This window comes from Umbelopsis ramanniana (assembly GCF_025399195.1).
Source record: "Umbelopsis ramanniana AG unplaced genomic scaffold K450scaffold_10, whole genome shotgun sequence".
NCBI lineage: Eukaryota > Fungi > Mucoromycota > Umbelopsidomycetes > Umbelopsidales > Umbelopsidaceae > Umbelopsis > Umbelopsis ramanniana.
The window spans coordinates 415,518-438,094 of record NW_026252096.1 but is presented as its reverse complement, the minus strand read 5'-3'; the positions used below and the strand labels follow the sequence as shown (position 1 = coordinate 438,094).

General features: G+C 41.9%; 10 protein-coding genes and 1 non-coding gene across 11 annotated transcripts; 6 read left to right on the top strand and 5 right to left on the bottom strand.

Annotated features, from left to right (window-relative positions):
• The first annotated feature begins 1,578 nt into the window (after positions 1–1,578).
• Positions 1,579–1,652, top strand: K450DRAFT_t28. Its single transcript has one exon. It is a non-coding gene; the product is annotated as a tRNA-Arg (tRNA).
• An 872-nt stretch (positions 1,653–2,524) lies between these two features.
• On the top strand, positions 2,525–3,798 carry K450DRAFT_228691 (uncharacterized protein). The gene is made up of 5 exons (XM_051586965.1): positions 2,525–2,609; positions 2,959–3,095; positions 3,164–3,289; positions 3,357–3,436; positions 3,509–3,798. Exons 1-5 carry the CDS (start codon positions 2,600–2,602, stop codon positions 3,603–3,605), a joined length of 450 nt encoding a protein of 149 aa, XP_051447388.1. The 5' UTR covers positions 2,525–2,599; the 3' UTR covers positions 3,606–3,798.
• Positions 3,799–4,744: 946 nt separating this feature from the next.
• On the top strand, positions 4,745–5,762 carry K450DRAFT_278422 (uncharacterized protein). The gene is made up of 2 exons (XM_051593294.1): positions 4,745–4,822; positions 4,895–5,762. The coding sequence occupies exon 2, from the start codon at positions 5,229–5,231 to the stop codon at positions 5,706–5,708; it is 480 nt and encodes a 159-aa protein (XP_051447387.1). The 5' UTR covers positions 4,745–4,822; positions 4,895–5,228; the 3' UTR covers positions 5,709–5,762.
• A 939-nt stretch (positions 5,763–6,701) lies between these two features.
• On the bottom strand, positions 6,702–8,498 carry K450DRAFT_228685 (uncharacterized protein). Its single transcript, XM_051586964.1, has 7 exons — positions 8,430–8,498; positions 8,315–8,362; positions 7,647–8,187; positions 7,395–7,527; positions 7,168–7,314; positions 6,915–7,100; positions 6,702–6,836 (listed from the first exon to the last, which is right to left on the bottom strand). The coding sequence occupies exons 2-7, from the start codon at positions 8,319–8,321 to the stop codon at positions 6,816–6,818; spliced, it is 1,035 nt and encodes a 344-aa protein (XP_051447386.1). The 5' UTR covers positions 8,322–8,362; positions 8,430–8,498; the 3' UTR covers positions 6,702–6,815.
• A 33-nt stretch (positions 8,499–8,531) lies between these two features.
• K450DRAFT_228682 (uncharacterized protein) lies at positions 8,532–9,457 on the bottom strand. Its single transcript, XM_051586963.1, has 4 exons — positions 9,209–9,457; positions 9,069–9,115; positions 8,883–9,009; positions 8,532–8,812 (listed from the first exon to the last, which is right to left on the bottom strand). The coding sequence occupies exons 1-4, from the start codon at positions 9,411–9,413 to the stop codon at positions 8,727–8,729; spliced, it is 465 nt and encodes a 154-aa protein (XP_051447385.1). The 5' UTR covers positions 9,414–9,457; the 3' UTR covers positions 8,532–8,726.
• Positions 9,458–12,008: 2,551 nt separating this feature from the next.
• Positions 12,009–12,397, bottom strand: K450DRAFT_228677 (uncharacterized protein). The gene has a single exon (XM_051586962.1). It carries the CDS (start codon positions 12,290–12,292, stop codon positions 12,080–12,082), a length of 213 nt encoding a protein of 70 aa, XP_051447384.1. The 5' UTR covers positions 12,293–12,397; the 3' UTR covers positions 12,009–12,079.
• Positions 12,398–12,845, top strand: K450DRAFT_228676 (uncharacterized protein). The gene has a single exon (XM_051586961.1). It carries the CDS (start codon positions 12,503–12,505, stop codon positions 12,656–12,658), a length of 156 nt encoding a protein of 51 aa, XP_051447383.1. The 5' UTR covers positions 12,398–12,502; the 3' UTR covers positions 12,659–12,845.
• Position 12,846: 1 nt separating this feature from the next.
• K450DRAFT_228675 (uncharacterized protein) lies at positions 12,847–13,801 on the top strand. The gene has a single exon (XM_051586960.1). It carries the CDS (start codon positions 12,959–12,961, stop codon positions 13,715–13,717), a length of 759 nt encoding a protein of 252 aa, XP_051447382.1. The 5' UTR covers positions 12,847–12,958; the 3' UTR covers positions 13,718–13,801.
• Positions 13,802–14,440: 639 nt separating this feature from the next.
• Positions 14,441–15,212, top strand: K450DRAFT_228672 (uncharacterized protein). Its single transcript, XM_051586959.1, has one exon. The coding sequence runs from the start codon at positions 14,748–14,750 to the stop codon at positions 15,171–15,173; it is 426 nt and encodes a 141-aa protein (XP_051447381.1). The 5' UTR covers positions 14,441–14,747; the 3' UTR covers positions 15,174–15,212.
• Positions 15,213–18,587: 3,375 nt separating this feature from the next.
• On the bottom strand, positions 18,588–20,246 carry K450DRAFT_228668 (uncharacterized protein). The gene is made up of 2 exons (XM_051586958.1): positions 19,376–20,246; positions 18,588–19,295 (listed from the first exon to the last, which is right to left on the bottom strand). Exons 1-2 carry the CDS (start codon positions 20,069–20,071, stop codon positions 18,972–18,974), a joined length of 1,020 nt encoding a protein of 339 aa, XP_051447380.1. The 5' UTR covers positions 20,072–20,246; the 3' UTR covers positions 18,588–18,971.
• Positions 20,247–22,571, bottom strand: K450DRAFT_228664 (uncharacterized protein). The gene is made up of 4 exons (XM_051586957.1): positions 22,386–22,571; positions 22,257–22,302; positions 21,414–22,174; positions 20,247–21,328 (listed from the first exon to the last, which is right to left on the bottom strand). The coding sequence occupies exons 1-4, from the start codon at positions 22,412–22,414 to the stop codon at positions 20,422–20,424; spliced, it is 1,743 nt and encodes a 580-aa protein (XP_051447379.1). The 5' UTR covers positions 22,415–22,571; the 3' UTR covers positions 20,247–20,421.
• Between the last annotated feature and the right edge of the window lie 6 nt (positions 22,572–22,577).

Sequence of the window (22,577 nt, the reverse complement as noted above, 5' to 3'; positions counted from 1 at the left end):
AACCTTTTAGCATTCATACGTCGATAACCACCTTTTTCTTGTCGAATGAGTTTAGATGTGATGCCGTGACTGACATCAATCAGTGATTGATCAACGGACATGAAAAAATGTGTTTAAAAGGCGGCGCAAGCAAGAGTGGTATCTTTCATGGTTTCCGGAATGACTAAAAGTAAGTGATTTTACGTTTGAACATCAAATATGATTGCAATGCTAAAGAATAGCTGCTGTAGACTATAAACGCGTACGTCTCAAATAAGCAAGAGTGTATCTTTCATGGTTTCCGGAATGACTAAAAGTAAGTGATTTTACGTTTGAACATCAAATATGATTGCAATGCTAAAGAATAGCTGCTGTAGGCTATAAACGCGTACGTCTCAAAACAATCCGGCGTTAATTGCACAATCCGTATCCTTGCTCGTATTTTTTTTTTGAAGGACTGGCACTCTGATGGTGAGTACCGCATACATATATGTTTTAATTCAACGTATCTGATCATACACAATCCTAATTAACTTGACGCTCATTTACATCATGTAAAAACAGACTATGCCAACATTCACTGCTAGCTAGCGTAAACAGTAGCCGATATTTAAATGAATCAAGAAACCACCTTTTTTTTTTTTTTGCACATAGCTTTTTACATTGATTGTGGTGCTTTGTTGGAATCGTCAGCCGAAATTTATGCTACGGTGAAAACTGTTCCACATGCTATTACCTCTTCTTTCAATCTCTCTAAATATATTGATTGATACGACTCATCGTCCGAAAAGATTTTTTTTGAAAAAAAAAAAAAAATTTCAACTTACGAAAAATGACTCATATAAGCGTAGGTTATCACATTATACAAAAATATTTTCAGTTATCCTGTTCGTCTCTCCTATAACATATTATTCTCAATCACTCCACAGATGTTTTTTGCAAAAGTAAAAATCACTGCAGCTACCATCAAGTAATCAACGTTGAAAAATATGAATAATTTCATGCACCAAAACCACGATTTAAAAGAAACTCTGTCAAAGGAAGCATAATTTGCATTCGAGAAGAATTATAACACTAACACTTCAATGTCCTTGATATTGAAGCCAACTTAAAACTTAAAAAGCTGAATAACATGACAATATGTAATCCCGATAAAACGAAATGCGAGATTTCATTTACAGTCTCCATTACAATCTATAAATCAATACGTAAGTGCCGCCATACGATTGTTCCGGAAATCTATCAGTTTGGAAACTTCATAACAGTAATACATACAATTTATTATGGTATCTAATACGAGCCTTAACCTACTTTCGAAACGTCCCTTCACTGCCAAGATTTATGTGCTTTGACCTCAATACCTTCAATTCTTTGCAACGTCCAGACTCAGGACCTTACATCTACAATGATAGTCAAATCTTCAGCCCAAACTCTAATCATGCCCACACCATCAAATATTTGGCAATGCTTCAAAAGATGCGAGTGCTCCATGAAACGCGAAGAGCTCATTTAGCACGAATGCCTTGATTGGTATAGTAGAGCAGCAAAAATAATTTACAACATATTATAATGACTAAAAAGTTAACAAAGATATCGAAAGCCCGGCTGGCGCAATTGGATAGCGCATGTGACTTCTAATCACAAGGTTGTGGGTTCGACCCCCACGTCGGGCTGTTTCCTTTTGCCTTTTTGATTGGCGAATTTGATCGTAGATGGTGATTGGCCTGCTATATCTCCATTAAAATTTTTAATTGGCTATCGGAAAGTCATAAAGGAATTTAATTGATTGAATGTATTTTGAGAGCCAATTTGATTGGTTCGATACTACTATCACAAACTAAACAGATTGGCTATGGTCTGTATTTTTGTAGAGATTAATTTGTTCCGATTGTTACAGAACAGTTAGGATTGAATGGTGAGTCTGAAGGGCGAGATATGGGCGTTAGAAACTGTTTATATGATTTTTAGGAATCTTACCTGGTATTGGCAGAGGTCGTAGGTATTCGTCTGGCTTGCATGATTTTAGGTTCATTAATATTGACTGGCTACTGTGATAGTAGACCGGGATAGAAGCAAGCTTCGCTCTGGATTTAATGTAACTTGTTTTATTTTAAATGACATCTCAATACAAAGTGTAGACAACAAAATAAAAACGCAAACCTCTGAAAAATAAAATGTCGAAATAGGTCTTAAGACAACGCAAAGTTCTATGAAAAATACAGCAGCGTGTGGCCAATATGTTGACTACTGTCATCCTCTTCAAACTTATATCCTTGCCCTATTCGTCATCGAAACTATAAATATATTGCTGCTACACCTCAAAGCATGCGAGCAGCAGTTAGCATAGTTTTAAAAGAGAGCTCCATCTGGCAGTGGCCTTGGACATGTCAGAAGCAAAGTTCCTCAACATACGTTCGACCACAGTGTTGGTAATGAGTCAATTATGATTTCTATTGGCCGAAGCAGGCGCATTTCCAAGGCTCTCATTGGCTCAGCAACTGCGGCCAACTTGAGGTCACATGTCTGCTTAGTTTTGCCGCTGTGAGGGTCAGGCTGTTGTTGTTTCTCCCGTACAAAGGCGCGACACCACTCGCTTTAATACAGATTAGCGTATATATCCATGGCGACTGGTAAGAGATTTCGTTCTGAAAAGTTCCCTCTACTTAAAATGCAACTTGCTGCGCAACAGTGCGAGTAGTCACAATATGCCGATGGCCCCTTGGAATCAACGAAACTTGTTGGCATTTCTCTGCTCGTCTAGTCCCTTGACTTGTTGTCTAGGCGAAATGTCAGCGAAGCGGCTCTAGTTCTATTTATATCCTTACGTAAAGTAGTAAAAAGTCATCAGAAAGCTACGACAGAAGGACTCATAAGCTATATGCGCATGCTTTTCGACATTTTACAACAAATGGCTCCACTTGCCTCGTTTTTGAAACTTTGACTTGCTACCACACCTAACACAATTATCTCACTATACAGTGCCTAGAAACTTTCGATTACTGGAGGAGCTTGAGAAGGGCGAGAAGGGTATTGGAGATGGAACCTGCAGTTACGGTCTCGCCGACGATGACATTCTGATGCATAACTGGCATGCAACTATTCTTGGCCCTGGTCATGTAAGTGACATTATATGAGTAGTAGAGTGTTTTTACCAAGCCATTGACACTGAGCGTCTGTTGAATAGAGCGTACACGAAAATAGAATTTACAGCTTAAAGGTTATCTGCGGCGAAAGATACCCCAACGAGCCACCTCAGGTACAATTTGTTTCCAAGATCAATCTCCCATGTGTGAACCATACGAATGGCAAGGTTAGTCAAAGTGATGTAATGCTATTTTGAATCATGTAGAAACGGAATGATAAACGTGTTCTGGTAGGTCGATTCATCTAAACTCTCGTGTTTGGCTAACTGGCGAACGGCATATACTCTTGAAACTGTCTTGACTGACCTTAGAAGGTAAGAGAAACTCAATAAGAGCAACTTGAATTTGATTTTATTTCATCTAACATTGATATGTTCTTCAGGGAGATGGCTACTGCAGGTAGGAAGCTACCTCAACCGGCCGAAGGCACTACCTTTTAATACATCAATTATGATAAAGATTTCATTTGACGTTGACAAATAGTCTTCTTGTTTCTGTTTTTTGCCTCCTTTCTTTTTTTTTTTCTTCTTTTGCTCCTGCCCTACCGCAGTCCTTTCGCCTTCCTCTTACCAAAGTATAACCTTCAACCCATGTTGATTGCTTTACATGCTATTTGAAATTTCTTACAATAAATACCACAATCAGGATGCTACGTAGCAAAGTATCAATCTGCGAACTTTCAACGATGAAACATCGGTTGGTTTCGGTATTATTTGTGCGTTTCATATGTGATAAATACCATGAGCGACAGCGGTCAAACGAGACGGCGGAAAAATGCTAGCGGCGATATACGACGGTGGTCCTAGCTCGCGGCGACCGTAAGTGACAGCGGTCATGAACAATAGTGGTCATAATTCACTGCTACCATACCTTACAACAGTCATAAAGCACAAGTGTATTATAAAGTAAGGCGACACATCTTTCTGAGACCACAAAACGCAGGGGGTAATGAGACACAGGGTCCATACAGCACAGTGACAATAAACTACGGTGGTCATAAAGCACGGCCGACATAAAACCATAGCGGGCCCAATCGCACATCGAGCCAAAAAAGTCATGGTGAGTACAATCACTGCAACCACCACAACCACCGATACCGACCAAGAGACGATAGCGCTAGGACTAGACCTTCAGATTTGACGACAAACACCATCACGCAACTGATTTCGAGACACAAAATAGATGGATCGAGCTAGTCGTTGATGTCTGTGCTGGTATTGTAGCGGAGACGAGGAAAAGAGATACAGAGAGACTAGCAACTGGCCAAAGCTGACAGTCGAAAGCCCGAAGTTCAGCTTGGTCTTGCATACGTCAAAAATGAAAAGTTTTCAATGTTAAAGGTAAGTGTTCTTTTGTCACATCTTCTTGGTAATGATTGCTAGTATACATCTAGTTCCAAAACATTAGTTCTCCTTATTGAACGTAATATATGGCTATCTTATATGAAGTATCGCAACGATTGATGGCTTTTGGAACACATGGTTGCAAGGGCCCCCCGTCTGGTGATCTGGGGCCGTGGTGTCATTTCCAAGACTGAACGAGAGCGGACGGTCAAAAAAGTACGCTGATTTCCAAAAATTGAGAAAATTTTTTTCTACCATTCGCTTCTACTAGCGACTTACATAAAGAAAAGCTAATTTGATGAATGTTTGAATTTAGCTGGGGCCTAATAGATGGCAGGTAATTACTTTAATGGAAGGGTACGGGAATACTATGTTAGGAAGATTCAGGTATTGTTGATAGCGAGTAACACTAATGATGACTTCTTTAAGTGGCAATGTGGCAACCTCTTTGAAAGCCAACCAAAGCTCAGTGGATGCGGAAGACAATTAACGACAAGGGACCTCGAATCTGATTGAATATGATCGAGAGCAATCTGTGCATATCACTTGATTCTCAGATACTCGGGCCAAGTGAGACAGTGAAACAAAAGTGCGACCATGTTCTGGGCCATTAGAGTTATATCCACAGTCCGACGTTCGTTGGGGTATAAAGGTACAACAATGAAGCGTTGATGAAAAAGTTATCACAATCTCTACGACCGGCTCGTACCTCTAAACTTCACTTTAACTCATTCCTTCATTTCAAATAACGAAACTACCAAAAATGGTCCAAATCCTCTCCTTTGCCCTTGCCATTGCTTCCGCAGCTGTCGCTGCTGCTGCTGCCATCGATGTCTCTCCTGAGACTCAGAGCCACGTCGTCGTCCCTCCTTCTGTCAAGAATGACCGTCGTGCCATGCGTCGTGCTGCTCTCGAAGCCCGCAGCAGCTCCACCTACTCTGGACTTGCCACCTGGTTCAACCCTGCCCTTCAGGGAGGTTCCACTGGCGCCTGCGGTCCCCAAGAAGGTGACGATTCTTTGATTGTCGCTCTCAACGCTCCTCAGTATGGTGACCTTGACTCCAAGAGCTCATGGTGCGGTAAGAAGGTTGCCATCACCCACAACGGAAAGACCGTTCAAGCTACCATCAACGATGCCTGCCCTGAGTGCAAGTACGGTTCCTTGGATCTTACTCCCGCAGTCTTCAACAAGCTCGGTAACCCAGACACTGGTATCCTTGATATCAAGTGGGTCCTTGTCTAAATTATAGTTTCGCCGGCGAACAACATAATTATAATAGATATCCTCACTCACTTGTACCTTAGCTATTTTGCAACTTACACCGCATCAACAGAGCTTTCCTAGTCACCCTAACATGTCTGAAAACTTGATTGTCGTTCCATGTTTTTAATTACTCTGCCTATCTGTCTGAATATGCTTAATTGTATCAACTTACAATGTTGAATGAAAGCGTTAGAAAGATTGGAGAAATATCGTTTACATCTTGATTTGTAATTACAAGTTTGAGACATGATACGATCACGCATTATGTACATAGATCTACAATCATTTAAGGTGAGCACTAGGCAATTTCCTTAGCCATGTATCGAAAGGGAATATATGCTTTGCTAAGGTACTGTAATAGCCACTAACTGACCGCAGTACGACGGAATCATTTCACAAGGAATTCCCTTCACTTGCAGTACAATACAGCTAGATCTATCATATCGACCAGCACACTAGTGTGTATACTGTTCTTTGAAATGTGCACATTCAATATCGATTCTTTGTCTCTGATCTCTCTCTCATTGTCTGACTCATTTTTTTTTTTTTTTCGAACAACGTGGCCTCAACACTTTCCCAATAGGAGGCTGGCGGACATGAGACGTTGCGGAGGTGCTGTGAAGCGCACCAGTGAAAGATTTTGCTCAGGGCAAAATCTGACGTAAAGTGCGCTGAAACCAACTTCGGCCACAGGATGGCGTTATGTCACTAGGCTTAATCTTTCATACTCTTAATGGTTGATTGGTGCGTTCAATGTCATTCGATTAAAAAATGTCAAATCAAGCAATGTCCGTTGAATGAGTGTCCATAGACACGTAAAACTATGGGAATCACGGTATTTTGTTTGAGATTTGGGGTGCTGCTTTGTCAACGTGAGTACTATCTGTCAAAGTTTTAATGCTACAACTGCAGCTTATCACCCGTCTTTCCATTACCTTGCACCACTCTTTCTTTCCTTCAATCTACTTTAGCCTTGTAACAAGCACATATTTTAATTGGTGGTTTGGTATACATGTACAGCAACGAGAAGAAATAAGAAGAACAGTGATAATATGTATGCAAATGGTAATGAAGGTTCGTAACCAGTTAACTCAGTATAGGCAAAAACTAATGGAGAGAAGTGAAGTTAGAAAAAGCCATGGTACGGCAGAACATGCCTAGATAGCAAGGAAGGGGGATACTTACATTGCCTACAATTACGCTTGGAAGATCAAAGATGTCTCGTTTGATCGAGAAGCAAAAGGTGCAAGGCACGGGCCGATTCGTAGGTGAAAGCAAGATACATGTGGTGAAGGCACAGGATTCGGTGTTATCGAAAGCATGCATTGAAAACTTTTCCCAGTATTCGACGGCTGATTGACTGTCCATTAACTACAAAGAGAGTTTAGTATTCCACTCGATGATTGGCGATCAATCGAGGTCATAATACCCAACTTACTTCATAAATGTACTTTTTCTTGCCAAGCAAAGCATCCTTGCTCCAATTGGTTAACAAAGAAAATTCCTTTCCTACAAGGCATATCTCGCCTGTCCGCCGCCAGACGACTGTCGGTGTACCGGAAAAGCTGATCAATTTTTCATATTCCTGATCAAGGAAATGAATTGTTTGGAATATAGTTAGAAGAAGGTATGTTAAGCCAGTGGATGTCATTGATTGAAACATACCAATAGTGTTCGCTGCAAGCACTTTTCCATAAATACAAGGTCTTCCTCTGTCAAGTTCATAATGAGAGCAATGAAGGACGGGCGAAATAATGCTAGCGCTCTACTAATTCTCATGAGGTCTTCACGAGGCATCCTGTAATAAAATGATGAGTAGACTGATAATAATAAAGCCAAAACCACTTGCGGGGTTCGACTATAATAAGGCGGCTGAAGAAAGCTAGTGGCATTTGCCTTTCGTTTCATATTACTTACTTGTCTCGAACGTATTGAATCAAATAATGAAAACCTTCAGCATAATTGAAAGGACGCTTTACACTGGCGTAGACCGCTTCAGGAGTGTTACCACTACCGCCTTTACGACGACCTCCTCCAGAGGATGAGACACTATCTCGCTTTGTCATTGCGTAGTGCGTTGGCTTTTGTTGCTGTGGTGAACCAGCAGAGGGCGATCCTTGAGGTACAGCAAATGGCGAAGAGGTAGATGTTATACTTGAAGGTGTATCCATCGGCTTTGGATCGGGCCAGATAGAAGAATCGATGGCCATGGCAGTTTGATCGGCTCCGCCGGCTTGGGATGAGATATTGGCAGTATTGGTTGACGCTTGTGAGACTAATGGCGAAGTCTCTGCCGTGTTAGACGTAGATTGAGCATCCGAATTTGCTGGCAGCTCGCCGGGAGACTGCAACATATTTGATAAAATGCTGTATTCTAGGCCGGTTGTTTCCGAGCCAAAACCATAATCGCTCAATGGGAATCCAAAAAGTTGCGTTGTGTCAAGATAATTCGCATTTCCTGGCATAATTCAAATAAGGGGGAGAAAAAGTTCGATTAGCATGCTGCGATCGGTAAACGGCCTACGTGATTTCGCAATCATGCAAGATTGTGGGGTGGAGGTAAGGGAGGGAAATCAGTAGTTTACCGTTCATTATAAGGAATGCAGCAAATCCGCCAAGGTGTAATTAATGGTCTATATTGGAATATTGTATTATTGCAATGGAATCAAACTAAGGCCAACTCATTCAACAAGGCAATACCTTTGGTGTGGGAAGATGATGCAGAGTGGTGAATAATGTGTGTGAATGAGAAGATTTGTTCACGCAGGCACGCGGCAGACGAAAATCGGTGCAGGCTCAGCGGGTCAATCCATTTCATATTCCGCTTCCCATCTCGATGGAGAAAATTATAAAAAAGATATCACAATAAGGCAAAAAGTCATGCTTAAAAAATTGGATGGCATTGTTATACTGTATGTTGGGGTCAGAAAGTCTTATCGTGGTCAGAGTACATAAATAGGCAAGGTATTTGAAGGAGTGGAGTGTTAGATATTCCAATTAGATGAATTTCCATTTGATTTTCAGTATGCCAGTATTCAAGCTGCCTAATTTCTTGAACACCACGGGAGTAAGATCCAAGGAATCTGGAATGCACAAATCAAGTATAGGTTAGTCATGGTCGACTGTTGACAACCTGTTTTAACAACAACTTACTCTTTTTGCAACCCGGGCATGCGTCGTTGATAACTGCCGTCGCTTTTTTGCCTGTTGGCCCGGTTATCAAAACTTTTCTACCGCAGTGTTTGCTCTTCTTATTCATATCACCATATTGGGCAGCGTTCTTTAAAGCAATGGTATTAGCGTATTAGACCTTGGTTGACTGACAAATTCTTTACTTACCAATGCTACAATCATATCATCATTGCTTTGTCTTGGTCCACATGCTCCTGTTTATGGGAGAAACACAAGCGGGAGGAAGACATGTTAATCATATGCTTTGGACAAAGCAAATACGCTACAGTTACACGTCGATTACTCACCCAATGGACCGCCTTCTATTCCTCCTTTGTTGGGAGTGAACCAGGTAGCGAGTCCAGAAAATAAATCGACACTCAATGAAATTCTTGCTTTGCCGGCTTTGACGTTTGCACTCAACTTGGCCTTAATTTTGGGCAAGGGTGTTGCCCAGCTTGCAACTATGAAGGCAAAAACCAGCATACAGATCATGAATTTTCGACGTGCCATGTCTATTTTACAAATCAAAGTATAGAAAGTAAATCAAGTCGATGTACAAAAAAGTAAAGGAAGACTAGAGAAAATAGGACAGTCTAAAAGACAACAGGTTTTCAAAAACCTTAGCTTTAATACGAAATCGCTTGACCTCGATCCAGGAGACAAAAGCCATGTTTGATTGAGCCCAGGGAGAGAGAAAAAATGGATTGAAGCAACTAACCAACTGCTTTTGGCTGATCAAACTCATTCTAACCAACGTACCCGAGCCTTACTCCTTGCACTCCTGCGTCTCCGTAACCTGTCATTTTACCAGGAAATGTAATCCCGCAAGTCGCTGCTACCAGTCAGCCTTTGCGCTTATATTGACTTTCCACCGCTATCTAGTGATTCTAAATCGTGTCAACTATCCTAATCCAGTAAACCAGCCTCACTTTGTTAAGCAGAACTTAAAAATGCCAACATAAAACCAAGTTGAAGAAATCAACGGATCGTTTCGTGGCGTCTATACTGTAGATCACAATCGTGCCTTCAGTAGGATTTGTAATTCGTTATAAAGAAGCTCATATGGTGCTATTGAGCACCATACAAGAAACAACTAAATAAAAGATAAATGTGCAGGGACAAGAATGGTCACATCCAATTTTCAAGACTCCTTGTTACTGACAACACGACTTGTGCGGATTGCCACAATGGCCACCAAGACCACATGAAATGCTCGTTATGCGCAAAAAAAGTCCAGTCGTCGGTGCGTCCACCAACCAGTGTTGTATAGATAATGTACAATACTCCGTTTTCAATGTTTAACCATTCATGCTAGGAACCACATTAATGGCCATGGACGGTGATAGTACATTCGTGGCATAACAAGTGGTTTTCCTAATCCATCTACGCTGCATTATATTACATACATTCATCCAATCAAAATACTTACATAACCTTTCCGTGTTTGTATTCCTGCATCACGCGCACAAATATACAGGCAATATTGGCAACTAAGGGCAAGCTTGACCCTGACATACTATATCAATTTTCCCATCCTCTTGCTATCTGTTTATCGTACACGATATCACTAGCAAAAAATCAATTTGCTGTCGCTTGCCTGTTACCGTCTTTGTCATAATTTAAACATTACAGTGATGGGGTAAAGGAGTTGTGCACCAAAGCCAACGATACCTACAAACAGTATTCATTGCTTCTAGTCTTGTTATGGAACCTACGCACGTAATAGAATGATTGGACATTCCAATTGCAATATGCTAAAAAGTTAACTTTGCACGAGATGTCTAAGAATTTACTATTGTGATGCATACAGTTTGATACTTCACAAGTCGATTTCCTGTAAGAGAAACTAGCAGATGATATTCCACGGCCTGCTGTGTCTACCTTCCAGCTAAAATAATAATAAAAAAAGGTTCCCCCTTCATCTGACAGTATCAAATACAATTGAGGAAATTGTCTGAGCTATGTCGGACCTCTTTGATGTTGGAACAATGACAACTTTGTTTTGTGTAATATAATTGCTGAAACTGCTTTCGTTATTACTTCATATCACTTTTGTATTGAACAGCATAATCAGTAATGACTATGCCTTTATAATTAGCTAATCAACACAACCCAATGTATCTCGAATGGCCGATCGTATATTCTGATCAAGCTACTGTAATGTCAATTGGAAGAAGATTTCAATCTGCTCGGAAGACGCCTGAACGAATTAACTCGACTAAAGCGAAGCTGAATTTGATCATATGTGTGATAGTTGACGTTACTTGCATGCCTCAACTTTGGTAAGTGACGTTTTGCCTCAGGTACCGACACGAAATTCTGCTATGAAGTGCTTTGACACTTAAATGAGGTACTACATCATCAAGAGTAGCAAAGTTCCCTAGCAGGTGAACAAGATGATAGTGATTTCTTGTGCTTCGTGTCTACTCAAGCCGGTTTTAGTGACAAGTCAAGAGACTATATGAAATGGCCCTGAAAACTACTCTTACAAAAAATTTCTGGTGGCGATAATTTCAGAATGGAGCTGGGTAAGTGTTGAGTTTATTGCCTCTCCGAATAAAACGATTATTTGCACCAAAAAGGCGAGCAGCACATCTTCAGCCAGATGCAGGACTCATTCTCTAATGGCCTGATGAGAATATGTCGAACGTTTAACGTGCGCTTCTCTTTCCAATGTCATTATCAACCACATTTACTCCAGACCGACCTTATTATAGAGGTGGCTGACTGTGCACCTTAACAAAATTCTGAATACGGCACACTTCGGGTGGTTCAAATCACGTAAGCAGTAGTGTCTTGTCAGTTATCCACCAAGTACTACAACGAAATTGATATAATCGATATAAAAAAATATTAATACCGGCGATGATGAGGTTTTTTCATCGCTTAAGGGTCGCAATGATTGTCCCTAACGTAGCGCAGGCGTCAGTGAAACAGTTGTCGGCGTATTTGGAACATTTATTGGGCATGGTCATGGTCATAACTTGTACTGATTCCGGAAGTAAAGCGCAGTTGCACGCGGTAGTCAAATAGTTCAAGCAGATATTGGTGCTATGAAGGAAGCAAGAGAAATTTCGTTGAATACATTTTCTAGAGTAGGCAGTACTTGTGAAGGTTGCTTTCCGAGATTTGTAAAATGTCAAAATTCCTATGTTCTTGACGCAAGATAGCTCTCATCAATAAGGTTTGCAAAAATGCAAAATATAACAATCATTGTGTCCTCTCTTTCCGGTAGTCATAGGCCATTGGCGACGTTTTGTCGACACCATTGTGACGATTTTTTCCTGAAAATATGGGGGAATATGGGGGTTTACAGAATGGGGGTTTACAGAATGGCATGAGTTTAGTGGGTGAGACAGTTTCGCAGCCTGGTGATTCTGGGTAATCATACATTTTTGGTCGTTGCGCGAAACATTACCATTTTTTATGAAGAGTTTGTTATTACATGATCTAGCTGATCAGTATCGTCGACATTTTCCCCCATATTTAGAATCTTATGTGTAACACTAGCTTGGCTCAGTTCCTACCGTTAGCAATTTGTGAATGCATTTCAGACCTGGTACACTGGCCCATTTACAGGGATCTTTTTCATCTCTCAGATGAGAATGTGGGTCCTAGGCCAATTTCGAGTTTCTGCATTTCATCTTTGGAGCGGTTTTCAGCAAATTTTTTTTTTTATGTTGTTGAGTGTCTGCTGCACTGGTCGGGTCATGTTGTTCCGTGCCGATGTTGGTCCAAGTGATAGAAATAATTAATACACAAGGTGACGTTCTAAGGCGCTTAGTCAGGAACGGCGATAAGTGTTGCTTATTGCCGGTTTGTCCAAAAATTAGATGATTATCCCATTAATAATATTTGTGACGACGCCATTGCTTTCAAACTTCAAGCCTTCGATTTTACGTAAATCATCACGTATTAATGGCCGTCGGCAGTATGCTCTGAATTAATAATGAATGCGTGGATGCATTGATTTTTTCAAACCTATATAATACCCTATACTACACCTTATCCATCTACAAAATAATCTACCCACATCTACCCACATCAAAGAAATCATGACTACTCAACCACTACAAGGAAAAGTTGCCATTGTCACTGGCGGCACTCGCGGCATCGGTGAAGCTATTGTAAATATACTGGCAAAGCAAGGCGCTTCTATTGTCATCAACTATACTTCATCCGAGGATCGTGCAAAAGCCTTGGTCAAAACCCTCGTTGAAGCTGGAGGCAAAGCCATCTCTATTCAGGCAGATGTTGGTGCTGTGGATGGAGCTAAGAAGATTGTTGACGCAACCGTCAAGGAATTTGGCAAGGTTGATATCCTTGTTAATAATGCCGCCGTAGCAACTTTCCAAGGTGTTGAGCAAGTAGAACTGGATGAATACGATAGACAGTACAATATCAATGTTCGCGGTCCTCTTCTTTTGGTCAAGGAAAGTGCACCTCATCTGCAAGAAAATGGACGCATTATCAACATTTCATCTGTTGCCGCACGATTCGGAATGCCTGGGTCATCCATATATGCTGGAACCAAGGGGGCTTTGGAGTCGATGTCCCGCGTATGGGCTCATGAATTTGGTAGCAAGAATATCACAAGCAATAGTATCAACCCAGGTCCCGTAGCAACTGATATGGCGCTTGCGCAACCTGCTGAGGTGTTGGATGGTCTGAACAAAACTGTACAGAATGCTGCTCTCAAGCGCTTCGCAACAGTTGAGGAAATTGCCAACGTCGCAGCCTTCCTTGCAAGTCCTGGAAGCCAGTGGGTCACTGGTGATGTTCTGAACGCCAATGGTGGTTTGATATTTACATAAATGGGTACGCAGGAATTGATATCTTACCTGTACTATGTTGAAAGATATATAAACTACAATAAATAACTATATAAAGCAAATGGATTTGAAGGTTTGATGGTTTACATTACTGTTCCCGAGTTCAATATGCAAATACGTACTCCTCTACAAGAGTAAATTGGAACGGTTGCTTACTCAGTATAGATACTCATCATATACCGGTTTTATTTCTTTTCATAACAAACAGTATACATCAATGATGAATAACACCAAAGGTTAACGAGACACTTGCTTTCATCAGAATCTGAGTACCCTTCAGGGCTGCGTTTTCGATCCACACAAAGGTGTAAGATCAGGTAAAGCAGGTGAAAGGTCAACGAGGAGTTCTGGCTTGACGGTGCGGGGCTGGTATAAGAAGTGAATAACGTGATAATTAGTAGACCACGGTGATAGAACCCAAAGTATTCTAATTTTTACTATGATTCTGGGGTCTACATGGGGCTAAGTGAAGCTAGAGCGAGGAAATATCTCTCCCGGTTATATCAAGCATCCTCATGCCTCCTGTACATGAAACAGCTCGGAGTGACACACCGTAGGTATCGGCCCAGAGTACGAGGCTTGGTCGGCATGACGGAGCGATCGGAACAATAAGCGAAATCGTATATTGAGTCACTTACGGTAGCCCTTCGTACAGTCATTTGGCTGCTCATGCTAGACTTTCTATCAAACGAGCTATATACATTCAACACTGGCAAATAATTCTATGGAGCTACCCCATTGTCCACAATTTTCTCTGTACACAGGACTAGATTGAGTTGCTGTGATATCCAACGCGGCTCCTGCCCAACAATAACTTTGCACTAGCAATTTATGCAGCAGAAAAATTTTCAATTTGGGTTTATTGGCTTGGAGTATCCACCTCTGGAAATCTGGCTCCACGCAATCCATCCAAACACTTTATCCAGTGTATTATATTCAAGCAAGTCGTCAGCTTCTCAGATCTAACCCGTGATGTCGGTATCCCTCTTGCTCTCTAATTTCCACATAATCTATGACCACTTCTGCATCAATAATGCCTCACCATATTCCCGAATACTATATATGTAGGCAATACGTTGAGTCAGAATCAGAAGCATTGGAATTGACTGTATTACTTCAAAATGCAAGCACGACTACTGGAAGGAAAAGTCGCTTATGTCACAGGAGGAACTCATGGGATTGGTGCGACATTTTCAATGTATTGGCAAATCAAGGTGCCTCTATCGTTGTCAACTACACCTCATCAGAGGATCGTGCAGTAGCCATCGGCAAACGAATTCAAGACGCCTGCAGTAAAGCGCTATCAGTCCAGGCTGACGTTGATGATGTGAATGGAGCCAAGAAGATTGTTGAAGCGACGGTTGAAGCCTTCGGTAAAATTGACATTGTTGTCAACAATGCTGCTATTGGCATATTCCAAGTTCTGGAAGAGATTTAAGTTGAAGACTTCGTAGCCATGTTCAATATCAACGTGCGAGGACCCATTCTTCTGGTCGAGGAAAGCTCTCCATATCTTTAAGAAAACGGACGCATTATTAACATTTCATCCGTTGGCGCGCGAAACGGGTTCCACGGTGTAGCAGTGTATGCTGGAACGAAAGGAATCTTGGAATCGATTTCTCGCGTGTGGGCAACCGAGTTTGGCGGCGGCAGCAACAACATTACAAGCAACTGCGTCAATCCAGGTCCTGTGGCTACTGACATGGCACTTCAGCAGCCTTCTGAATGCGTTGAGGCGTTGAGACAAGTTACGAAAAATGCCGCAGTCAAACGTTTGCGACCGCTGAAGAGATTGCAGACGTTGTAGCCTTCTCGCCAGCCCGGAAGTCAATGGGATCACCGGAGATGGTCTCAACGCCAACGGCGGTTTGATATTCACTAAAGAAGTCGCATTGGCTTTGGCATTTAATGTAAGCCTATCTTTTGTTCAATGTAAAAATGAAAGCGTGTTTTGATATTACAATCTGTGGTCGCGGGATGGAAATTTGTTTGCGTGATAGCGGTCGTTTACAGTAATCCTTATCTTCCTTTCAGCATGGTGTCGTCTAAAGTTCCACATGTGGTCTACTTCTCGGCCGTTTGCTATTCCCTAGCACCCACCTTTAGTATATGGTATCGTTAATCTATTCGACCTAGAAAGAATCAGTATGAAGCATACACCAGAGCCAGTAACAATGTCGAGTAAAGGTGTGGAAGCTGCTGTTTGCTTTGAAACGGCGCAAGGCGTGTTGTTCTGAATTCGGTTTTGCTTTCTGATTCATAGAGATTGAAAAGTAGTTAGAGTATCAGATTAGTGATCATGGCTATGATGGCATTGATTGCTTTTACCACATGTTCCATGTGGTAGAAAATGAGTCACTAATGCTGTTAAATTTGAGCGTAAGCGCACAAAATATAGCCAAGAAAGGAGACGGGCTGCTCTTTAAGTTGCCACTCAGGTTTTTTTTTTTTTTTTCAAAAAAGGGACTTCTCACTGTAGATGCAATACATCGACTAATGAAATGTCAAGTAAAATCTCCAAAGCTACTTTTGAGGCTACCTCACAGCCATCTTAAGCAGTCGTTATTCAATTACTACCTTCACTTACAACACATTTCTCCTTATAACTCTACTTTCCACAACAAAATTCTTAGGCATATGTCTCTTTTCAGACATATCTTAAACTATCGGCCTTCATCAGTAAAGAGTGGCTTGATCCAAGTTTGTTCAAACTGGTGGTGCAACCTGGGTCCTCCATTGGAGGATGTTCCGGTTTGCCAATCTTTTACTAAAGGCGATACTTCGTTTGGTATCACTAGGAACGGACTCAAACCTTAAACCCCTTACTTCTACTTCTACCCGACCTCAAGCTCGTTGCTTTTGTTTAATGTCTCGCAGTGTTTTGACGTAGTAGGACCATCTACTTGCTCCATATGGGAAGAAAATATAGGTCGTCTCAGATCGGTAAACTGTACGAAGTCCCAAGCATGTTCTTCCAACTTTCCGATCTGGTCAAAGCAGTGGGTTGCGAGCTTTTAAAGTTTGACTTATGCTGACATCTTTGAATTCTTTCTTAGTAGTGATAGCAGCCTGAATGCTAGCAGGCCTATTATGCGTATATCTAGAGATTATGGTTGAAAGGGATTGTCAGGAGATAGATTACCAGGAGGTGAATTACTAGGAGGTGGGTTACAAGAAGATAAATTCTCAGAAGTTGTATAGATGTAGGAATGAAATGCGAGCAAGACATCATCACCTATTCAAAGGTTCTGTCGGCTGTGTAATGTTTAGTCATGGTGATGCCTTGCTATGTAATGTGCATAGGGAAACATGTCTTGATTCTCTCTTCTGCATCTGTTTACAGAATTGCTGCTGAAATAAAACGCAAAGTAAATAAAAAGCCCAACTTTGACCCTTTTGTGCTGGTGCAGATCACCGCTGGCATGAATGTTGGAATTTGTAAGTAGTTTATGTTTCCATTTCAAGTGATGCTACTACCAACACATTTATCGATGGATCAGTGGTTACGCAGACAGCGTTGACATGATTACTCACTCAAGCTGCTTTCCTATGCGAGGTTAACCCGCGATTTCATTTCAAGATGGTGTCAATTTTACACTAACTGTTCATCATGAATGGTGCGTCAGGAGCGATTTTGGATCAGAGATTGCCAGCCAAAATTATCTGTGTGAATACTGTTTTGAGAAGTCAGCGGTAGAGAAGCCCATGTCGCTGGAAGAAGCGGACGTGATAGTTTGTATGACGCGTTCTGAATTTTTTTTTTCTAATCTTTCGTCGCGAAAGATCCTAGTTTTAATTCGGTTACCACCAGCGGCATAATGTTATTGTAAATTATGCAATTTCCAAAATCGAATACTAGTAGTAATTGCATAAATGAACTTCTATTGCTTGCAGAGAGAAAGTTCTTGGCAACTACTGATATGGCTAGTCAGGCACAAACAACTCACGGATAATGATGAGATTCTATAATTTTGTCGATAAAATAACTCTTCTTTCAATTCACACACATTTTCCAGTAAATTGGTAAAGGTTGCGAATGAATGGTGGTGGCGTTCGCACAAGCCCAAATGGACTGTCATTACCTTGGACACATGTTTGTGTTTGAACAAGCCTTTCGTGTTTCATCATGAAGGTTGTATGAGTAAGCTGAGAGGACGGGCTCCTGTGTAGGAGTTAAGGTGCAATGAGGGCACACGGACCCTATCCATTAAATTCATTGTCAGATAGAGATAAGTTTCATATTGATATAAGCAAGCGGCGCAAGGGGACTGAACCAAAAAACGCAAAGGAGTGGGCTTGCGGGACGATCATGGTTCTAAAGCGCCACTTTTTTTTTTTTCATACACCACCAAACCAAATCCAGGAATACGCTAGAACATTGATCAATATCTTCTACGCTTTGACGTTGTCGCCTCAAATTTTCTCTATCTCCTTATCACCAATACAAGGGTACCCTCGTCCTTCGGAGACCATACCGAGAATACCGAGTTACAGCTGACAATTAAAAAATTTTTTTTTTTTAATGATGACGGTCTGACCTTGGCATCGCCTGGCACAACACCGCCGCACTGCACCGACATAACTTTCATATGACCGGGTTGCCATACATGATGAGCGAGTGTTTTTATTTTTATCTTTGATTTTTTTTGTACAGCTTGTTTTGCTTGTGGTTGGCTCAACGCATATTGCGGTAACACAGAGGGGGGGCTGTCATTTGACTGGGTTGAAACATAACACAGTCACGTCTGTACGTCATAGTCAGGGATCTCTTTTTCAGGCAATTAGTCGATCCCCCCTTATGTAAATAAGCTTTTTTGAAGAGGCGTTCAAGGCATTGAGAGGCGTCTCATAATAAGATGTATTCAATCATTCACTTTATTCAGTGTTTTATAATTTAGTAATAAGCAGGTGCGAAAAGGAATACCAGAAATCTTAAATAGAGTTTTGTGAGTTGCGTTACGTACGGCATTTAGTGACCGCAAAAGTTATATTTGATGGTGATGGGTAATTTTTTTTTTATACAGCAGATATTTGGGGGGTTGGGGGAGGAGGAGAGGAGGAGTTGATGACCAGCATCCGTCTATGATCTATTACACCAGGATCGTTCAGGGAGAGAGGGCTCTTTGCAAAAAGAGAAAGAAAAAAAAATATGTATATTCTGCAAGGTATTTGCAAAAGGTTTTGGTGGTTTGAGAGTTGAATTTTACAAATCAATTTTTTTTAAGCCCTGTGGTTCTTAGTAAAAACCAGGTAATCCTGGAGACATGCCATAGTTCGGCGAGATGCTGATGGGTTGGTAGTGAGAAGCGTGTGAAGGGATTTGATGATGCGTCATGCCATATGAGCCAAGTTGCTGTGGCAATGGATGTAATGGCATAGCAGCGGCAGCAGCAGCGGCAGCAACAGCAAACTGTTGTTGCTGTTGCTGTTGTTGATGATGATGGATAATTTCCTTCTTCATATGTTCATCTGCAGCCTTCTTTGCCGCCTCTCTTTCTTTCTTTTGACGTCTCCATTCCTTGCGCATTTCCTTGAACTCTGCTGGTGATCGTTTTGGACCCTAGAGTGAGGAGAAAAAAAGGTCAATCTTGGATGCTTTTAACAAGTGACAGTAATATACGTCCGATTATTTCAACTTACATGTTTCTGCATAGATACATGCGCGTTCAAATGATTTAAAGTACCATATGCTTTGGAGCATCCTTGCCAGTTGCAGTGGTATAATCGTTCAATTTCGTCGTATCGTCGTCTTGGGCGCTTCTTTTGGTTGGTTCCAGGGATGGCCACAAATGAATATACTTTGTTGGTATCAGAGGAAGCAGTACTGGATACACTGGAGTTCCGTTCACGTCTTGGGGCAATGGAAGGGTAAGGGTTGATGGTGGCCATGGATGTGGTAGTGGCATCCAAGGGCAGGAACTGCGGATCCAAATGGAACACATCGTTGGGATGTGATGTTTGTGAGGACATCATCATGTTCGCTGAAGGGATAGTAGGGGGAACTAATGGTGATTGTGTATAATACATGGCAGCATTGGTTTGTTGAGGGACATAAGCCAACGACCGAGGAAGATTATTTACAGAGGAAGATGTGGATAATGGAGAATGTACAGATGTGTGCTGTTGTTCAGGAGTAACCACAGCAGCCGCAGCAGCGGCAGCTGCAGCGGCAGCCAACTCATGTTGCTCTGAAGTGAGTAGATGCGATAATGGAGGTAAAGAAGTTACCGCTGCATCTAAAGACTGTAGATAGTTGGATTCATTGGATGTTGCGTTTTTTCGACTTGTGTTCATGACTATTGCATCGTCAGAGTGAGGTGTGAATGTGGAAGCCATGAATATGTTGGTTTGTATTGGGATCGAAGTTGGTTATAACAGTTGATATGAAAGATTTGAAAGGGGAAAAAAGATGATGTACAAGTAAGAGAGAAAAAGAGAGAGCAGAATAGAACAAAATTATATAAGAAAAAAAAGCGAGTCCCAAGCGGGTGTGTCTCCTCTATTTTCGCTTTCCTCTTCTCCTGCTCACACTCCCCTTTCCCTCCAATGCCCTCTCCTCTCCCCCCCAAAATTCAAGATTAGAGCGCCGAATCAAATAAAAAAGGACAGGGTTTCAAGCCCAGCTTATGTGCGTCATGGGGGGACCAGTGCGGCATTGATTTAACTCGAGACCTACTATACTCGGACTAGAGAGATTGCAGATCAATTCCAATGGCAAACACACCGCCTCGTGAATCACCTCGTATATGCGTTTCTGCCCATGGGTAAGGTTGGTGTTGATCGAGCCATTGGCGAACGGCTGGTTGGAGTTGACCCGTTCTTCCAGTGCTATGATGCCCTGTGCCAGTAACCACATAGAGGACGCCATGGTGGAGGGTATCAAGCCGTTGTTCTAGTAATGATAGCGCTTCTTCCACGTGTAAACCGTGAAGGTCAAGATAAGCTTCGTTCTGATTCCTCTGCTCAAAGATTTGTTGTGATGCAATGCGATGGAGTTCACGCATGTCATTGTTGAGTCGTCTGGCTTCATTACTATAAGCTCGAGCCTTGGCGCCATCACCCTTGAGATAGTAAGAAGATGCTCTGGCAAACAACCGATTTCGCAGCAAACCACATTGAATAGCCTCTTGACGCTTCTCCATGTAAAGATGATGAACTTGACTTCCCGTTTGTAGCCATGGTAAATCCACTGGTTTTGTTAATGGACCACCAGTGACCTTTTGTGTCTTTAGTATACCAGCCGCCGCTGTTGAATTGGAATAAGGCTTGGGTTTAACAGGTTGTGAGGCTTTCTTCTTGGCCACAGTAGCAAAGTTAATGATGGGTTTGGTCGATCGCTTTGTCTGACTTCCCAATGATGGAAATGAGTCATGGTCGTCACTGATTGTTATGGTGGTTGAAGTTGGGGGGTGTTGATTGTTGTTTCTTTTACGACTCTGTGCTGAATTCAAATCTGGATACTCTTCGTCATTGATGACAACCATGTCTTGTTGCTTTTTTCGGGTATCCTGAGCAAATTTGGCAGTCGCTGTTTCAACATCAATATGATGATTAAATTCACAATCTTCCCCTTTGAGACATGAACCTTGCAACCTGTCATGGATCGTCGTCAGCTTTTTTGGTTTTAAATGGCCCTTATCTCGATCGGATCTCACACAAGAAGGAATGAATGACATACCAGAATTTACACACTTTAGCTTCCAGTTCATGCGAGTACCAACAATCCTTTCGATAGCACTCCCCAGCCAAAAAGTGTCGACAGACTTGTCTTTTGTGATGTGGTTGATATGGGAACACAGTAGGTAGTATTGGTTTTGGCGGTGACGGACTTAGTACTGGAGGTGGAGTATTTTTACCATGTTGGTGTCGTTGGAGCAGCCACTCCATTGTCGCATCAATGTCATAATGATTTGCTTCAAAAGCTTGTTGAACCTCAGACTCTTGCAGATCGGTAAAGATAGCTCGTAATAATTGTTCAGGGCCCATATCGGTATCCACGCCTTCACGTGTCTGTTCTTCCATCGACGGTTCTAGTGAAGAAATTCGAGAAATATCTTCAATGGTGGCTACGTCCAATAATTGCCCGTTATGGTATTGTAGAGTTGGGTCAAACTCGCTTGCATCCTCAAACTCATGCGATGGTGAAGATCGAGGTTCCCATGCGGTTAGAGACGGTGTTAGCATTTGACTTGATGGAGGTGCCCAGGTATTGCTAAGCTTTGTGTCATGCAGGGACTCAACAATCGACGCCAGCTGTTCATTTTCCGTCAGTGCCTCATCCGTTTGCACAACGCCTTCCGGTGCTATATATTGAAAATCAAACTTAAAAGGATCAAACACAGGTGATGGCTTGTTCTGCGTTACTGGAGAAGGTGCGGTTTGTGCAGCGGTATTGCCTGGTTGCCATGGTGATGCTTTGAAGGACAACTTTGATAATGGCTTGTGCTGACGTTAGAAATATGAGACACTGCACTTTGACATGACCACACACAACAGATTGAATTGTAAAAGTAACACTTACTGTTGATTCCGTCGCTTGTCTATGCGACAGTTCGGAATTCTCTGTTCTGAAGGAGATGTAACGTGTGTAATTTACAGTTAGATGGAATATTAGGAGTGAGGCTATCGGTGGAGGGAGATGACATCCTACCTTTTGCTTGTTAGTGCAGGTAATGGCATGATCTATTGTGTAGTGTTTAGATTTGGACGTTCGCGGTTGGTAGTCTGACTGGCCGTCTGACTTCTGATGAGCCTAACTGGCTGGCTGACTGCCCAAAAAAAATTTGTGTCAGGATGGAGTGGAGTTCCAGTGGAGAGGCACAAAATTATGTGCGGTAAAGCA

Coding starts and splice junctions, on each gene's coding strand:
- K450DRAFT_228676 (XM_051586961.1), top strand. CDS start 12,503: ATGAGAATGTGGGTCCTAGGCCAATTTCGAGTTTCTGCATTTCATCTT.
- K450DRAFT_278422 (XM_051593294.1), top strand. CDS start 5,229: ATGGTCCAAATCCTCTCCTTTGCCCTTGCCATTGCTTCCGCAGCTGTC.
- K450DRAFT_228685 (XM_051586964.1), bottom strand. Junction 7,528..7,646: donor ATTCAATACGTTCGAGACAA/GTAAGTAATATG, acceptor ATTTTATTACAG/GATGCCTCGTGAAGACCTCA. Junction 7,101..7,167: donor AGAAAAAGTACATTTATGAA/GTAAGTTGGGTA, acceptor CTCTCTTTGTAG/TTAATGGACAGTCAATCAGC.
- K450DRAFT_228691 (XM_051586965.1), top strand. Junction 3,096..3,163: donor CTATTCTTGGCCCTGGTCAT/GTAAGTGACATT, acceptor TCTGTTGAATAG/AGCGTACACGAAAATAGAAT. Junction 3,290..3,356: donor TGAACCATACGAATGGCAAG/GTTAGTCAAAGT, acceptor GTGTTCTGGTAG/GTCGATTCATCTAAACTCTC.
- K450DRAFT_228664 (XM_051586957.1), bottom strand. CDS start 22,414: ATGCCATTACCTGCACTAACAAGCAAAAG. Junction 22,303..22,385: donor CCTGCACTAACAAGCAAAAG/GTAGGATGTCAT, acceptor CATCTCCTTCAG/AACAGAGAATTCCGAACTGT. Junction 21,329..21,413: donor GCTAAAGTGTGTAAATTCTG/GTATGTCATTCA, acceptor GATCCATGACAG/GTTGCAAGGTTCATGTCTCA.
- K450DRAFT_228675 (XM_051586960.1), top strand. CDS start 12,959: ATGACTACTCAACCACTACAAGGAAAAGTTGCCATTGTCACTGGCGGC.
- K450DRAFT_228672 (XM_051586959.1), top strand. CDS start 14,748: ATGACCACTTCTGCATCAATAATGCCTCACCATATTCCCGAATACTAT.
- K450DRAFT_228668 (XM_051586958.1), bottom strand. CDS start 20,071: ATGGCTTCCACATTCACACCTCACTCTGACGATGCAATAGTCATGAAC. Junction 19,296..19,375: donor ATGTATCTATGCAGAAACAT/GTAAGTTGAAAT, acceptor TCCTCACTCTAG/GGTCCAAAACGATCACCAGC.
- K450DRAFT_228677 (XM_051586962.1), bottom strand. CDS start 12,292: ATGATTACCCAGAATCACCAGGCTGCGAAACTGTCTCACCCACTAAAC.
- K450DRAFT_228682 (XM_051586963.1), bottom strand. CDS start 9,413: ATGGCACGTCGAAAATTCATGATCTGTATGCTGGTTTTTGCCTTCATA. Junction 9,116..9,208: donor AATAGAAGGCGGTCCATTGG/GTGAGTAATCGA, acceptor TCCCATAAACAG/GAGCATGTGGACCAAGACAA. Junction 8,813..8,882: donor ATGCCCGGGTTGCAAAAAGA/GTAAGTTGTTGT, acceptor TGTGCATTCCAG/ATTCCTTGGATCTTACTCCC.